At 38.3% G+C, this 18,839-nt stretch overlaps 1 protein-coding gene across 1 annotated transcript in view; it reads right to left on the bottom strand.

Annotated features, from left to right (window-relative positions):
* The window catches only part of WDR37 (WD repeat domain 37), a 62,465-nt gene that overhangs the window by 27,358 nt on the left and 16,268 nt on the right, over nt 1–18,839 (bottom strand). Inside the window, exons 3-9 of the mRNA XM_065398947.1 lie at nt 17,523–17,619; nt 13,729–13,824; nt 13,502–13,566; nt 8,248–8,383; nt 6,553–6,624; nt 4,389–4,433; nt 1,289–1,365 (exon numbers count right to left, since the gene is read on the bottom strand). Coding sequence (XP_065255019.1) covers nt 1,289–1,365; nt 4,389–4,433; nt 6,553–6,624; nt 8,248–8,383; nt 13,502–13,566; nt 13,729–13,824; nt 17,523–17,619 — 588 coding nt within the window. The remainder of the gene's footprint in view (nt 1–1,288; nt 1,366–4,388; nt 4,434–6,552; nt 6,625–8,247; nt 8,384–13,501; nt 13,567–13,728; nt 13,825–17,522; nt 17,620–18,839) is intronic.

Consider the following 18,839-nt stretch of genomic DNA (forward strand, 5'->3'; position numbering starts at 1 on the left):
GTCCCAGAGCCCAGGCTCCAGCCCAAGCCTGCACAGCAGTTAAACAGCCCCACAGCCCGAGTCAGCTGGCATGGGTTTTCCTCTGCTGTGTAGACATACCCAAAATGTATAGCACATTCAAATACATTGATGGAGCTTAGTCTCATTAGATTTTGTCTATCTGGCAGTTCAAATAAAACACTGCACCAGAATCTGTACAGTAGAACACAGCAGCTTTGTGGATTAGCAAAATTAAGTTAGCATATGTCTGTTATATAACTATATAAATAACTGACAGTCTCTCCCTAGTTCTTGGCAAAGATTTAATAGCAAAAGACTGAAGTGAGACCATAATTACTAATATTACACTACTTTTAGAAAATGTACTATAGTACATCTGTATAATGTTTTAAAATAAAAAACGTAGACTAAAACTGATCTATACTTACTAAAATAATGAAATACATAGAGGCATTATCCTTATTATATTTGCTCTCTAAGGCCCCAATTCAGAAAAGAACTTAAGCACACACTTAACTTTAAAACACATGTCTAAGACTCTTTGAAGCCCATACATAAGTGCTTTGCTGAATTTGGGACTTACTTAAGCCCAGATACTGTAAGACTCACTAAATGTGAGTAATTTTACATTTGTGAATAGTCCCATGGATGGATGTATTTAAGCATTTGCAGGATCAGAGACTAATTCAGAAAGTTTGGTAATCCATAATAGGTCTCGCTGTTATTAGTACAAATTAGTGAACTTCTACTGAATTCAGTCTAAATATTGATGAATGGATACAAGATAAAGCTAAATCCTGAATACCAGTTCATTATTCATGCTAGTTAAGACTGATACATATGTGACCCATGAACAACCTACTAATGTGCCTACACAATTTTTTTTTACAAAGTGGTTAGAGGTGCACTCAACTTTAATCTTATTTTATACAATTTTATTAACAACTATATTTTGGATTACAATGCAAAATTTTACTTGTCACTATTCTGTTTAATTATGCAATTCTCTTCATTTGGAAAAAAAAATCAATGTAGTCAGTTGCACTTTCAGATTCAGTGCTGCAATATACGGCTTGGAAACACTAAAGGAAGGCCATAGAAATTAATCTATTGACCACAGAGTTTTATAATTGTCTTTTTACAAAAATGTAACATTTGGGCCAAATTTGAGTTGAAAATATCCCTTTAAATAAAAGTGTCTATTACACTTCTACATGTAATCATACCACCTAAATTGGATGAAGTTGCCCTAGGATCAATTTTTAGTTTGTGTAAGTTTATTGCTTACATTGCAGTCTGATGTTGGCTGAGGCATGGGCAACTGTACCATATATCTCCAAATGTGAGCCGTCTGGTCTCCAGATGCTGCACAGAAATAAACTGAATAAGTATATTTCCATAAACACAATAAAGAAAATGTTTTGTTTTCACATTTTGGCTATGCTGCATGAATAACACTTTTTTCTAACAAATTTTGGTAAGACTCAGCATAAATGGTTGTTTCCCAGGCTTGACAGTTTGCTGAGAACATGATTCATTATGCAAAAGGGGAGAAGTAATCCAACTTAATTACTCCTAAAATGAAAACATTCACTTTCTTTTAGGGAAAACATACCATTGAAAATAGTGTATGCTTCCAACATTTTATTAGTCTTCTGTTCCAAAACACTAAGATGTTACTAGCAAATTTAAATATGGATTTTATATTAGTAAAACAACTGACGTTGTGTCCTTAATGTTTTAGGAAGTAAAAAGGAATTTTCTCCCCCTCTTCTTTCCCATTGTCATCCAAGGATTTTTATCATCAGACACAAAAATTAAGTCTGCTTCTAAGTAGAATCCAAACCAACAAATATGTTTCTACCTTGAGTAGCTCAATGTAGCATCAAATTCTGTAAGGCTACAGACCTACCGGTTGCTGCATAAAGGAAACCTAAATCTCGATAGCATATGTGAATTAGAAACAATAGCCTCTCTTTGCATAAGGATAACTCTCCCACACCCGTGGCCTATACAAGGTACATTCCATGAGGATTTCAAGTTCATGTGAAGGTGCACAGGATATTGTGGGATCTGCTGCCCATCTATGTAATTAGGAAAAAGGTACAGGCTGGTCTCTGTTACTGCCCCTATGAGAAAGTATGAAGTGAGATGGCTTCTGGCTCATAGTGGAATCTCCAGCACATGTGGCTGGTAGATCTAGATGAGGAGTATTCTTTGGCATATTTTAGTGAGGATTTGTGGCCCTACACTGAAATGCTAGAAGGAGGAGGATTGGTAGAAACAAGGGCACAATCAAGGTTGGTGTTAAAACTTTATCTGATAATTTCCTACCTTCAGCATTCTGGGTTTATTTTTTTCAATTATAAATTCACTTCACACTAGAGGACAGTGTAGAACAGGGGTTCTCAAACTGGGGGTCAGGACCCCTCAGGCGGTCACGAGATTATTACATGGGGCGTCGCGAGCTGTCAGCCTCCACCCCAAACCCTGCTTTGCCTCCAGCATTTAAAATGATGTTAAATATATTAAAAAGTGTTTTTAATTTGTAAAGGGGGGGGGGGGTCGCACTCAGAGACTTGCTATGTGAAAGGGGTCACCAGTAGAAAAGTTTGAGAACCACTGGTGTAGAGGTTAAGAACTTTGCCATTTTTCAGCATCCCATATCTCAAAAGTGGCTTGTTTGAGCAACTTCAGATTAAACAGAAAACTCAGCTTTGGCTTTTGGAGGAAGGAAAATGAGGTTTATAATTGCAACAATATTTCAACCTTACTGCTATTACTAGGGCTCTACCAAACTCATGGCCGTGAAAAACATGTCACAGACCATGAAATCTTGTCTCTCCCATGAAATCTGGTGTACTTTTACCCTATACTATACAGATTTTCATGGGGGAGACCTGGGAGGGGGTCCCATCCCCAAAAGGGGCTACTGGGGGGGAGGGGAGAGAGGAATCGCAAGGTTATTGTAGAAAGAACAGGAGTACTTGTGGCACCTTAGAGACTAACAAATTTATTAGAGCATAAGCTTTCGTGGGCTACAACCCACTTCTTCGGATGCATATCCGAAGAAGTGGGTTGTAGCCCACGAAAGCTTATGCTCTAATAAATTTGTTAGTCTCTAAGGTGCCACAAGTACTCCTGTTCTTTTTGCGGATACAGACTAACACGGCTGCTACTCTGAAAGGTTATTGTAGGGGGGCCGCCACCAGCAGCAGCGCAGAAGTAAGGGTGGCAATACCATACCATGTCACCCTTACTTCTGCGCTGCTGCTGACAGCAGCACTGCCTTCAGAGTTGGGCTCTGAAGCCACCACTCTCCAGCCGCTCAACACTGAAGGCAGCGCTACCGCCAGCAGCAGCACAGACGTAAGAGTGGCAATACTGCGACCCCCCCCCCTACAAAAACCTTGCGAATCCCCCCCACAGAACCCAGTTTTGGGTCAGGACTGCTACAGCTACAACACTGAAATTTCAGATTTAAACATCTGAAATCATGAAATTTACAATTTTTAAAATTCTATGCCCGTGAAATTGACCTAAATGGACCTGTGATTTTGGTATGGTCCTTGCTATTATGTAACTCTAAGCTTGAGCAGAGTCAACTATAAATGCTAGAGAAAAGACACCACAAGATTGGCTGGGAAGAAATATTCACTTTCATAGATATGTATATGGTCCCCAGAACCCTTGTATGCCTCCCAATCTTGAAAATGTTTTTCCTCATCACCCCTGTTTAGCAGGGAAGTTCCATTATGCCCATTTACCTATGGGGAAGTAAGGCACAGAGATATTAAGTAACTTGCCCCAGAAGTCACACAGGCAGCCTGTAGCAAAACAGGCAACTGAATCTGTCTCCTGAATCCTAAAGCTAACACCTTATCGCTGAATCATATGAACCATAGGATTAACCACATCCTACAGATTTGAACACAACGCTGTACTGTTGTTGTTATGGCCAATGAGAAAGTTGTCACACTCATAACATGCATCAGCCACTATACAGAGACTATCCTTCCATTATTGCCTTTTGAAGTCTATAATTGCTTCATTAATATTAAAAAGTATCATTAGTTTTTTCTTTATTTGAAGAAAATTAGAATAGAAAATAAAAATGTAAAATGGCAATGTGATATTTATTATTCCCATCTGCACACTAAGGACTACTAGATATTTCCCAAATCAGAAAAGACATGATCTCTGCACCAAAAGCGTATTAAATTACAATGAGTTAATAAATCGTAGGGAATTGGAGAGGGAAAGGTGGGGATAACATCAAAAATATCTGCTACTCAGCAAGAGCTAACACACAGTGTTACAGTAAAAAGAGTGGTTTGTTTTTACTTTCTTATGACAAACACAATGTATGAAACAAAAATTCTACATACCTGTAAGAGCTACTTGCTCCGTTGGATGGAACTTTATAGAATTTACTGCGTAAAACAAAACCAAATTTTAGGCCATAGTAACGGGGAAAAATCTTTTAGAAAAGAAGTCAGCTTAAATAGTAAAAACATTTGTAAAGTAGTGAAGAGTCAAATTTTATCCTGAAGGCTTGTGATAAGATAATACGGTGATAAGTAACAGTCAGCACGGATTTGTCAAGAACAAATCACGTCAAACCAACCTAATAGCTTTCTTTGACATGGTAACAAGCCTTGTGGACGGGGAGAAATGGTGGATGTGTATATCTTGACTTTCAAAAGGTTTTTAATATTGTCTCACATGACCTTCTTATATAGAAATTAGGGAAATACAAGCTAGATGGAACTACTACAAGGTGGGTGCATAACTGGTTGGAAAACCATTCCTTCAGAGTATTTATCACTGGTTCACAGTCAAGCTGGAAGGACATATTGAGTGGGGTCTGGTTCTGTTCAATATCTTCATCAATTATTTAGATTATGGCATAGAGAGTACATTTACAAAGTTTGCGGATGTTACCAAGCTGGGAGGGGTTGCAAGTGATTTGAAGGATAGGATTAAAATTCAAAATGATCTAGACAAACTGGAGAAATGGTCTGAAGTAAATAGGATGAAATTCAATAAGGACAAATGCAAAGTACTCCACTTAGGAGAGCACAATCAGTTGCACACATACAAAATAGGAAATGACTGGCTAGGAAGGAATACGGTGGAAAGGGATCTTGGGGGTCAGAGAATCACAAGCTAAATATGAGTCAACGGTGTAACACTTGCAAAAAAATAAAAATACAAAAAAATTAAAAAAAAAAAAACATTCTGGGATGTAAGACACGAGAAATAATTCTTCTGCTCTACTCTGTGCTGATTAGGCCTCAACTATGAGTATTATGTCCAGTTCTGGGTGCCACATTTCAGGAAAAATTCGAGAAAGTCCAGAGAAGAGGAACAAAAATGATTAAATGTCTAGAAAACATGACCTATGAGGGAAAGGGTTTGTTTAGTCTGGAGAAAACTATGGGGAGCACGTAACAGTTTGTTAATTGTCCGGGTGGTTAAACACTGGAATAAATTGCTTAGGGAGGTTGTGGAATCTTCATCATTGGGAATTTTTAAGAGCAAGTTAGACAGACACCTGTCAGGAATTATCTAGATAATACTTAGTCCTGCCTTGAGTGCAGGGGATTGGACTAGACCACCTCTCGAGGTCCCTTACAGTCCTACAATTCTATGATTCTAAAACTATTAGCCACATAAACCTACGTAGACTAGTTTATACACAAAGATAAAAGTCAATGAGAATTGTATTAACATGATAATTTAGGACCTTCATCATGTTTAAGTGTTCTGCATATAAACTAAATAAATGTATGTATGTATGTATGCATGCATGCATGCATGCCAAATCGGACAGTCTCTACGCAAAAGAATAAATGGACACAAATCTGATATCAGGAATCATAACATTCAAAAACCAGTAGAAGAAGACTTCAATCTCTCTGGTCACTCAATAACAGTCCTAAAAGTGGCAATTTTTCAACCAAAAAAACTTAAAAAACAGACTCCAACATGAAGCTGCAGAACTGGAATTAATTTGCAAACTGGATACCATCAGATTAGGCCTGAATAAAGACGGAGTGGTTGGGTCATTATAAAACCTAAACTTAATTTCCCCAATACTAATTTCTCCCTACTGTTACTCACACCTTCTTGTCAACTGTCTGTAATGGGCCACTCTCTTACCACTTCAAAAGTTATTTTTCCTCCCTTGGTATCCTGCTGTTAATTGATTTATCTCGTTAGACTGACCTCACACTTGGTAAAGCAACCCCCATCTTTTCATGTATTTATACCTGCTCCTGTATTTTTCACTTCATGCATCTGATGAAGTGGGTTCTAGCCCACGAAAGCTTATGCCCAAATAAATGTGTAAGTCTCTAAGGTGCCACAAGGACTCCTCATTGTTTTTGCTGATACAGAATAACATGGGTACCACTCTGAAACCTTTACAATGGAGTTTTCTAATAGAGTTGGGAACCTTTATAATGGAAGCCATTATAGAAAGATTAACGTGTATACGTATACACACACACACACACACACCACTCCAAGCACCTCGTAGGCTCTTACCTGATCCAACATGCCCTACATATTTGACAAGGCACTTTCCTGTTTCTATACTCCACAGCAAGGCAGTATGGTCTACAAAGGTTAAAGCAGAAGCATGTGTAAGCATTTCAAGCATATGCAAAATTTTATTTTTCAACTACTATTATACAAGTCTTACAGTGAAAAGTGTAATTGCTAGCAGGACAAATGAAATAAGCTTCAATTGACTAAGTACTTAAAGGAAAGCTGCATTGTATTTTCAAAGTTTCCATTCACTGCAACTTGAAATGGTTAGTGTCAATTATAAAATTTAACAGGAAGCTGCTACTTTAAATCAAGTTACTTTGAGATGAGTTTTAACAGGCATGATCTACTTCTAGAAGTTGTATTCTATTACTTAGAAAAAGATGAATGCAACTATGTACCCATCAATTTTAGGATGTTTTTATGCCATTAAAAACACTGCACAACTGAAGTAATGGGGAAAAAATAAGTCAACTTAAACGGAACCCACAAGAGTGTTTCCTTCATTCACTCAAGAAGGCCTTTCAACAGATAGGAGTCCTCAGATTGCAAGTAAAGAGCATCCATGCTGATCTGTTGCGGAGATGCAACAAAAGGAGAAAAGGATGTTTCTAAGTTCAATGAGGACCTAAAACACACAGGGCTTTGTAAATTAAAACAACTCATTTGTACCTAGAAGCAATAGCCAGTTCAGTCTGTGGTGCACATAGGCTCCATATACTGAAGACCACTAAGCATCTTCACATGCTGATCTACTCTCTAAGGTAGCACCAATTAGAACATATTATCCAACCTAGAAGTAACAAAGCTTTACTTTCTCAGTGCCCGTTCAAGATAGGGGCTCATATGGAGGTGATGCTAGTGTGAATTGATGGCTGTAGTATCTGCCTCTCAACTGAGGAAGAATATGTATTAATAAGGTCCTCAATCTGTGATGCTTACAGATCCTTCAGCTGTTTCTAGATGCTTAAGTAGCATCAAAAGCCATGGATTACTTTCAGTTGTATGGCTCAGACACCATACAATTAAATGTATGGAAGCAATCACTACTGCACCTCTGGATCCCACAGAAACAAAGAAGAGAACTGTCATCACTATATTAATGATACTGCTTCCCAAAGGGCTCATTAACATACACAAAACCAGACACAGGCTATATGTACACAGTTAACAATAAGTCATCTCCCTCAATTGTGGTATCCCATGTGAGTACCCTCAAAGTTAACAACAACCCAAAACCACCTTATAGGACTTTTGAGTGGGAAAAAAAGGATCTCCCTAAATGATACTAAATCCATTCCTTTTAGCACACTGAATAGCCATTAAATTGTAAGTGGATCACCGCTAACACAGGGTTGACGGCTAACACCCAACTAGGATGCTTGAACTTTCCCACATATGCCCAGGCTAAACAGAATTTCAGATAAATCCATTTCATTTTGTTTAGAGAGTTTAAGATGCTGAACCTCCTTAATATAATTCTATTATCAGGGTAACTATATAAACTACTTGAACGGACAGTTAGCCAAACAAATGCAATTAAATTAAGATCTAACATAAAAGACCCATGAAGACATTCTCATATATAGAATGCAACTAAGCTTTCACTTATGCTTTAAATCTAATTACACTTCTTACTGAATCTAACACAAACATTTTGTGAGAGCTACCGGAGTTAAAACAAAACATTACCAGCAGATGCTGTCCCCAACACCACTGGCTGAGTTTTCGTGACACTGACATCCCAAATACCATCCCTGTGGCCAACATACTCCTTCACCAGTTGACAGATTGCCCTTGATGTTGTAGTTTTGAAACTGGATACAATCTATAACAGCAGAGAGAACAATTTATTTTTCCTATCAATCTGCAGATAATTATTAATCACCCCCAAAAAGGCAGTATGCACAGCCTTTGTTAACATAAATAGATAAGATTTTTATAATCAGCTCTCACTTTTCTTATAGTTCATTATTTTTCAAGAGTTTCTTGACCTTTAACTGCAGAAAAATAAGTCTTTTGATGCATATGCGCTAGATGTTTTCTTATAAAGACAATGGGACACATTTTGTCCTGGGTTAGAATAATGCAATACAATGAGATTGCACAGATACCACAGAGCAGAATTTGGCCCAATGTCTACGCTTTCCATTCAGTTTGGTAGGAGGTCCTTGGCTAAAAGAATTTCCCTTCCCCTCCCCACAAATGGTTATGTGCCTGAGGGTCTGAGGATAGCTTGTATTTTGCTGTCTGATGTGAACTATATTGTATTATATAAGTCTGGGGAAATTTGTTTCCATACAATATGTAGAGCTGCCAAAAACGTGTAAAAAAAAATCCAAAAATGTTGAGCCACTTTTTTCTTCAAAATTGCAAAAAAAATTCAATTAGCTTTAAATCTTTAACATTTTGCAGTATATAAGAATTAACCAGGAAGCATATGCAAGCAGTTCTATTTGCATGATAATGAAGCATTTTTTCACAAAAGTGTCAAAAAATCTGAGCCACTTGCTGGTCACATTCCCTTAGATTCAGTGCTGTTATGAAGAACTTTTTATTAAATCAAAATTAGTATTTAGATAAGCACTAACAGAACAAGAAAGCAGATAACAGAACCTAGGGGAAATATACCCATCTTACAGGAAAATAAATCATTATATTAGTGCAGGAACGCTGAAAACAATGGTGACCCATCCATATTAGGGTATCTGAATTGGATAAATTCCAGATCAAAGGGAAGTGAAGTATATAAAGAAGAGAAAGCAAGACAGAAATACAATTTGCCTTGCCGGAACATGACAGATGTCCAGAGACATGCTGAAACTAAGCATGTATAAACAGAAAATCCCCCAATACAAAGGGGATAAAAACAAGCTTTGCTCATCTATGCTGTAGGTACTACTCCTTCATTTTCACAAGCTTTGGGGCTCATTTAACAAGGGTACTATGAGGAAGATGGCACCCCAAAGTTGGATACAAACTCTGTGAATGATACATCCTGAAAAAATTCTTAACAGAAGTATAATTATGAACAGATATTTTAAGTTATGTAGTCAGACACGGGTTAATTCAAACCCTAAAATGTCTGGACTTAAAAGCAAATAGGTTCTTAAATAATTAATTCTACATTTCAGCTACAAAGAAATTCCTCTATCAGAGGTTTTACTCAGGAAAAATATTACTAAAAATGAAATTCTATTAATCTGTGATGACTGAGCAAGGCAGACATGGCATTCAAATATCACGTGATTAAAACAAAGTGAAATTGTTCCAGGAAAGAGAGACTTTATAAAAACAGAGAAAGCCTGGAAGAATATTGGAAATTAAAATATTCCAAGTTTTTTTGCATGTCTGTCTTCTAATGACGAAATCCTCTATAAAGTCAAAATTAAATTGTTAATAAACAGAACAGCTTCAAATCAACAGAAGTAACAATCACTTAAGGATGCATTTAAAAGGAAACAGGTTAATCCTCACAAAACAAGGTAGAGATTAGTAGTTTAACCATACTGCAGAATTAATCATAAAACCTTCAAGACAATCTTAAAATGCAGCTTTCAGATTTAATATACTCCTTAAAACAAAATGGAGCCATGTATGCAAAGCAGAATAGTAGAAGTAAGTTACAGAAAGAGGACTAACATACCTCTCAACTGTTTATCAAATTTCAAAGTTACATATACACACACCTTTTGGCTCTTGAGCCCACACTCCCCTCTTGAAAATGCCATTACAAAGTAACCTAGGCAAAGCAATTTTATCTTCAGTTTTGGAAAAAGATTGTGTCAGTTTAAGTTCTTATGCATTTTCTTCCCATTGTCATTAAAGTCTCTCTGGAAAAGAGCTTCAACAAGGCAGGCTTGTCAAGCCATGTACTTAAGACACACCATACTTTGAGCATCTGGCATTTGCCTTCATTTTTAAAGCCCTTTTTAGTAGTCATTGCTACATGTTTCTGTTAGAAAAATCCTTAAATTACTTACTCTTCAAGACTAAGAATTCTGTAAAAAATGGTGCCTATAAGGAAGAGCTAGTTATTTACCTTGTAATTCTGCTTCTCTGAAAACCATTTGGCACTTCCCACAGATTTGATGGGTTTGTTTCAGGTGGTGTTTATGTTAGAATTCTAAATTTGTGGTTTCTGATTTTGAGTCATGATTTTTTCTATGAATGAGTTCTTTGGGGATTGTCTTAGTTTTCTGGAAGGAGCCTTCCCAGCGCCCCACGACCACCAATTAAGAAATTACTGTGTCTGTCTCTTCAGATTGGTGTGTGGCCACCACTGATGGTTGATTCACACCCAAGACCAAGTGATAAAAATCTTTTAGAGCCTGGGCAGTTTTTACTGTGCCACACTGAGGAGCTAAAACTCAGGAATAAGAATTCTGTACCAGATATTATCTTTACAGGAGAGATAAACCAAATCTGTTTTCCTTTGCTTTCTCCCACTTCAAACACAGGTGGTTTTATTTACTGGAATATTTTACTACTTCTTCCACCTTCATGAACTACAGTGCAAATAGGAAGCAAAAAAGTTATTCAAATACCACTGAATCGATTAAAAAAGGACTTTACACGGGAGAAAACTTTCAAATATACCTTATGTAGATATTAATTTGGGATCTACCTATTAAAAATATGCCCTGCCACTTGCTATTTAAGATATTTTAGATAAAGTCTTCTTTCATAGAACTGCTCACTCTCACCTTCTTGATCTTGTATTGACATCTTAATAGTAAACCAGTTACAAGTTATTTCCATTTCAAAAGGCGAATGTCAAAATGGCATTTAACTACACTACAGCATCAAGTAGAAAGAAGAATGAAGAACCTGATCAGTGAAGCACAATGTAGCAGTCTGACACTCAAAGTGGAAAATTGAGGCTCCATTCCCTCTGACTTAGCCATGCACTTGCTATCCTACAGCATTTTGGCAGATTTTCCTATGGAGTTTGAGTGCAAGAGAAGTTTTATTTTCTTAACCAGATATTATTATGTACATCTTTCTTGAACTTCTGTCTCTAAGCACATTACAGTTTCTTTGTTTTACAGAAGCCAAAGAGTGACTACCTTCCCACTCAAAAAAGTGACCGTTCAAAATGAGCATACTCCCACCAACTGCAGAGGTTAAACTCTGCAGAACACAGTGGGAAGAGATGCTACCTGCTCTGCAGTCTTTTTTACTCTTCTGATTCATTGTTTTGTATCTACAAGTAAAAGCAGTAAATGAGTAACAATGAAGAGTGTAAAGTCTTCTGACATGGCACACAGTTGACAGATATGATACCCATGAAAAATTATGAGATTCTGCATGTTCCACCATTCGCCACTACTTAGCTGTACATGCATATTGGCACACTGGGAAGCAAAGCAGTTACCCATGAGTCTCCACCCCATATTTCCCAGCTTCCCACGTAGAAGTTGCGAGATCCACCTGCTTTGCCTAGGAAAGAATTTGAGTGCTACATTGCAAGCAATTAAGAGAAGATAAGTATTCAATACCTGCTTTACAAACTGTAATTTCTGCATATTCATCAAAATGAAAAATACTATTCTGTGACTACAAAATAGCTGTACAACTAATCTTATGTTGCCCATATTTTAACTAGCCTAGTTAAAGAATTTGCAACTTATGCATTACAAAAAATGGGGGTATATTCTCATCACATCAGTGCATGCACACTGATCCACGACAATAGGAACTATATAAAAGTCTTCAGAGAGTAAGTGAACAAACTTGTTAGATTGAAATAAATAATAAAAAAAACAATATCCCATTCTTATCCTCTTTTTCCCCCTGTATATGAATTTTGTCTAAAGAAATCCATGCACATTAAATACAGACTTTAAAGTCAGCCCAGTGCATCATCTTACTTTTTATTTATCTAGATTATATACAAAATGTTAACTTTGAATCATCCAAAAAATTAGCAGTGTGTTAATTTTTAGCATTTACTTTCTTATACTAATGTTTTCCCAGCTTGTTGGCAGGCCTTTGCGACTGTCAGACCAATTCAAGGGTCTGACAGTATGCTTCACCATACTGTATCCATGCTCCCACACTAACAAGTAGAGTAGTAAATGGTGCCTGTAAAAACCTCCCACAATGCCTCTCTACTCCCACAGCAGCACATAATGCAGCTAATCATGGGAACAGTTCATGTATTTAATCTACAAGGTCAGGCACCATTTTTCATTGCAAACACCTCTGCTGCCCTTCCCCAGGAAGTTACCAATGAATGACCCTCACACCAAGCAAAAAAAGAGCAGTGTGTAGACACCTAGTGGTTTGGGAATGGGAGGGAGAAAAGATGGGTAGATAAACACACACACAAAAATAAGACCAAAAATGGAGAGAAATGTCAAAGTCTGGACATAAATGGGAAGACTGTGGCAACTGTGCAGAGAGATAGGCACCCCTTCTTGTACTATCTGCCAATTGGAAAGGAGCATGATGGAGAGGTTGGGAACATATCCATTATCATATACTTGAAGATCAAGAATAGACAACCTGTGATAGGACAAAGCTCAAAACCACACTACATAGACAATCAACCAGTTTAAATCAATTCAACTGCAAGGCCTTCGAAGGATAGTTTTAGAGGTCATTCCCAAAGAAGTCCTCATAGTCAAAACTTATTTAATTTTGTATTTTCAACATGAAAATACAGTAACTCTTTTGTAGTTTACACTGCCATAAAATCCCTTCCCCCATACTCCAATTTCTATTAGCCTTCTTAAAAATCGTATCTTACAGAAGTTTAGTATAGCACTTCTGTAGTGAGGGATAATTGCTGAATCCAAGATAGATACTATTCTTTACTAGGCATGTTTATTTAGAAATGGAACTATACTGCTTAACACACAATACATTATAATGTAAAAACAGCCACATTAGTCTCATAAGTACACATGAACGTTAAGGAGAGGTTTAGTTTGTCTCATACCTTGCTGGTAGATGCCTTGTAAGTGGTCTTCAATTTCTGTGAAAGCTGACTGGTACTATGACTGGCTGTTGAGACAAATAAGTTCAAAGGAAAATATTTCGGGTAATAGGTTTGTTAACTTATTTGTGCAATTGTACTAATTCCCTTTAACGAAATTGTAAATTTTGTTAAGCTAAGTAGGAAAAGCAAGCTACAGAAAACCTAATATTTGTTAATATTTATCTTACCTTTTGTTTTCAGTTGTCCTTTGCTCAGTTCAGCTCCGTCAATTGTCTGTCCTTCAACTGCTAAGCGCTCATTAAGTGTATCGACCTCTCGACGTACTAACAGTAGCAAAAAAAGTTAACATAAATACGCAATTAAAAGCACATAATTAAAATACTGTACTCTAAGGAATTTTGTGGTATTAAGTCATCTATTTTATGTTATGAGTCACAAGAGTAGTTTATTATAATCTTATAAAAGCAGTCTGCATGTTCTAAACAAAGACAAAATGTCATGCTGAACTTCCCAACCAAAGATAAACCTTGACCCAGCTTCCAAGGAAACTTTGCCAAACAAACAGTCTCATCACTTCTCATTACAGTTTGCTAGCAGATGTGACTGAACATTAACAGGACAATACCTGTAATGTGTGTAGAACCCATGCATCAAACTAACTCCACTCAAAAAATGGAAATTCAGGAAGTGAATGGAAGTCTGTGGCCTCATAGCAGTTATTTCATCCACAATTAGCAAGTCATTTCTAGGTTCTATTAAGTTATAAAGCAGAGTTTTTCCTTCTGTATGCTATTCATTTGAAGTTAGTGCATTGCTGAAAATCAAAAAGATACAGTAGGGCAACAGCATATTGAAGCTAATAAGATTAAACAAGAACACTCATTACTCCTGGGGGAATTCTGCACTACTGTGTATGCATATAATTAATGAGCCATATTTTAAATTGTTTGCTCAAAAAAAGCTTCTGCCAAAATGTTGCTGCAGTTCCACCTTTTGCCCACCATAGGGTGCAGTGGTGCTAGAACACAGCAGCTCCCAGCCAGCTAGGGAAGAGAAAGAGCCTGCAGAGCCTTCTTCACAGGTCAGGAGACAGGGGCTATGGAGAGACAGACAGCATGGGGGTGCTGGTGGGGGGGTCAGACAGGGGCTCATAAGGGCTAGTGGGGGAGGACAGACTGGGACAGGGGCTGAATGGGAGTGGAGGTGCAGGTCCACATGGTGATAGGGGAGGTGGTTCAGGGACACAGGGATGGGGAGGTGGTTCAGGGACACATAGGGACGAGGGAATGGCTGTGTGGGGGCAAAGAGACACATGGGGACAGGGGTGCAGGGCCATATGGGGATGGAGGGAGTGGGTGTCTGACTGGGATGGAGAGACATGTGGACAGGGGGTGCAAGGACACATGGGGATGCAGGAACACATGAGGACAGGGCAGATGTACCTGACAGAATGGGAGAGGCTAGGAGTCAGCCAGGATCTGCATGGGGGAAGCCCCCTAACAATCCCTCCCTGTCCCCACAAAAAACCTGTTCCATACTTTTCCCCACCCATATCAAACAACCCTCCAAGTTCACATCCAGGCTCCTTCCCAGCAATTTACCTCCCTCTCCCTCAGCTCCTCCGTTACCCCTGACTCCCCCCAGCCTTTGCACTGCTTCATGGAGTGCAGGAAATACTGTTCTGTATTGTAGTTTAAATGAATTATTACTCAGAGTTCTGTATTAATATGCCTAATAAGGAATTTGTCAAAAAACATTTCCTGAAACTTTGTTGTCTGTATTGTTACAAACATACTCACTGACAGGTATTTTGAAATAAATGACCAAAAATAATTGAAACTGGTGTGATTGTATTGTGTTATTTTGACAAATAAAATACGCAGAACTTTAAAATATTGTGTGCGGAATTTTTAATTTTTTGGCACAGAATTCTCCCAGCAGTAATGCATTTTATTCCTAGAAGTATCTTAATTAAGATTAACTTATTTTTTAAAAGAAAAATTCGATGTTTGTACTATACATTTAATGTGTTTCATTCAAGTGTTCCATAAACATTTACTGTAATACAAAAGTAGTTTTTGCATGTAAGCATAAAAAACTATGTTCACAACATGAATGAGAATCTCAACATTACCTCTGATACTGTGTGCATACAGTATTGCACAATGTACTTTTACCATTACTTCTCTAAACTACCCACACTCACCATTTGTACTATAAAAATTTTTATAAGCAGGGCTGGTAGCAGCATGGAGGAGGAAGCTGGTTGATTTGAATGTAGAGGGAGACAAAGCAGACCTGTTGGTTCAGTAAAATTGGCACAAGGAGCCCAGGGGGAAAGGGAGGAGGGACTGGCTGGACAAGGAGAGTAGGAATGGGAGCCAGTAGGTGGAAGAGGAGACATATCTAATAAGTAACTGGGGAGAGAGCCCCGGCAAGGAGACTGACAGTGAGTGCAGGAGTGTGTGTATATGGGGGGGACGGGACGGACACTGAAATTAGACAGGGAGCTTTGGGATGGGGAACATGCATGGGATGTAATGGTTGGCCAGGGCAGGGACAGAGATCGGATGAAGAGCTGAGAGGGGAAACTGCGAATGGCTGGGCACAACGGCTGGAGACAAGGAGCTGGGAATGACTGGACAAGGAGACTGGGATTGGGATGAGAAGCCTGAGGAGTGGAGAGTGGGACTAGCTAGATGAGTAGAATGGAACTGAGACACCGAGCCAGGGTGGGAAAGAGAGAACTGGAATAGGGACAGACTGGAGTGGAGGGAGTGGGACAGAAGGGGTCATACTGTGGGGGAAAAGAGGGGAGAGCACAGTCCCCTCCAGAGTCTGGAATGGAACCCAAGACAACCTGGTCTCATCATTCCAGTCGTCAGCAAATACCTGCAAAACCCACTGGCAAAATGTCCCATATTCTCCTCTAGTGCTAATTCGCACAGAGGATGGCAATCTACTATTGCTACCAGTTACTCCTAATTACAAAGGTGTGTATGGTGGCTCTAAAAGTTCCAACCCTGCTAATGAATGATGTGGATGTCTACTAGATGCCAGAATTTTTTTTTTTTTCGGTTTGCTTTTTAAAAATACCAAGAAATTACACACACACTGTTCAAAGAACTTTAAGGCTGCAGAGTTGAACAATCAAAAGTAAGGAAATATCAGAATTAAGGCTTGCTGTGCAACCTTAATTTGAGCCCTTGTGTATATGCATTATAATGCAGTCTTAAATTATATGATCACATACTTTTTTTCAACAAGACCCTAGGCATTTCCCAAGTTTTGAGTGCTTGACTTTGCAACAATGTTCTTTTAATGTTTTTTGTGTATAATATACTAACTAATCAGGAAACCTCAGGTATTGCAAAAAATCTTACCATGTTATAGGTGAAACCATGTTATATTGAACTTGCTTTGATCCACTGGAGTGCGCAGCCCCGCCCCCACCGAGCACTGCTTCACCGCATTATATCCGAATTCGTGTTAAATCGGGTCGCGTTATATCGAGGTAGCGGTGTATATGTATTGTGAATCCTCTTTACTAAAGTAGCCCACACTAACAAAAAATAATGGCCTGTAGACATACTAGAACTATAATCCTATCTCATCTCACAACCTAATTGGGTTAGGTCCAATTAATACCTTGATTGGAGACCTCTAAGAACACCTGTGTCATGCAGGAAGCTGCACTGCTGATATGGGAGACGGCACGTTTCCCTTCTGAGTCAATACTGAAACAATTCCCCAGTATGGTGCTAAGGAGCACAATGCTGCCCGCGTTCTCTCTTTCAGGTAAGACACAACAGGAGTCCTAACTCCTTGGGGAAAAGATCCCAAGGCACTTTTTCAGAAAAGGGGCAGACTCCAATTTAGGGATATGATTTTGGGCCATTTGAAACGTCCTAAATAAGGGTACATTACTTTCTAGCATACAGAGTATTTTATGACCACAATGAATCCTACTATAATCTAATTCCACATAGTTGTTTTCAAGTTATAAGAAAATCATACTCACATTCCAAATTTTCAATATAAAGGTTTTCAAACTCTCGCTCTATTTGCCCAAAAAGCTCCAAAAGTGTATTCCGAACAGATGAAGGAAGTTTAGTATCCTAGAGGGGAAAAAATGTTAACACTGATACCAAGTTTTAAGTTTACTTTTTAAAAAACTATCAGCAGTTAATTCTGTAAATACTGAAGTTATGATATAATATGAATGTTGCGTTGCTGAGGACCAAAGACATTAGTTTTAATAAAGAAAATCATTTCTGAACATTAGTTTGTTAGCAGAGCAGCAAGCTTGCAATGCAAAAAATCACAGTCTAACATTTACATTATTTTTCTACTGTAGCATGCTTATATTTTCACTTAGTCTGATGCTGAAGAGTAAGACAAAATATGGTACTTCATTGTGGTGACCTGAGATTTTTAACTGGTATTTATAAAGCTATTCAATACCTATGAAGTTCTATAACTTACACCACCATATATTTTAATTTCTTATTACATTTTTAAGCAGATACACGGCCAAAAGTAAAAACATTAAATTCTTCAAGTAATTCTAGCTGTAATAATTAAAAACCTGAAACCCCAAGACTTCTTGGAATCACAAGTTCAACTGCTGTCAACTCACACCCTCCTGGCTGCATGAGATTTTTTTTTTAATCTAAATTCCAAAGGAAAGTTTGCTTTTAACAAAACATTCTCCAGCAGTATTGGCACTCCAAATAATGCAGCATTATGATAACTGGAAAACTGGAAATTAAATTGAAGAGAAGGGAGTTTATTTTCTTTGTCCAAGATAAACTTTCAAGTTGAACTGAAAGAAAGGGAATAGGAATGGAGCCAATCTAGCATGTAATGTTTCTGCACCAGCCCAAACACAGTGTAGCTGAAAACTGGACTCCATTTTCCTCTCGTCTACAACATTTGATATCACCATCCTCCAAATTACTCAAGTTTTCAACTTGTGATTCTATTCAGGTCTCTCCCTACACACAGGCTGTAAGCAAGTCACATCTGATTTCCTGACATCTCAAAATCTCAGTCATCCACACCTCCATGGCGAAAATTCTTGCTTCCTACACTGACTACTACAGCCCCTCTTGCTCTGCTCAAGTTTATGCAAAATGCCATAGCTAAAATCTTCTTTTCCAAGACTAACACCACTCCCTCTCATGTCTTCTACTAGGCTAGGTCTACACTACAGCGGGGGTCCGACCTAAGATACGCAACTTCAGCTACGTGAATACCGTAGCTGAAGTTGCGTATTTTAGGTCGGCTTACCTAGCGGTGAGGACGCGGGAAAGTCGACCGCTGCCGCGCTGCCGCC

Source organism: Emys orbicularis, chromosome 2, assembly GCF_028017835.1.
Source record: "Emys orbicularis isolate rEmyOrb1 chromosome 2, rEmyOrb1.hap1, whole genome shotgun sequence".
Classification (NCBI taxonomy): domain Eukaryota; kingdom Metazoa; phylum Chordata; order Testudines; family Emydidae; genus Emys; species Emys orbicularis.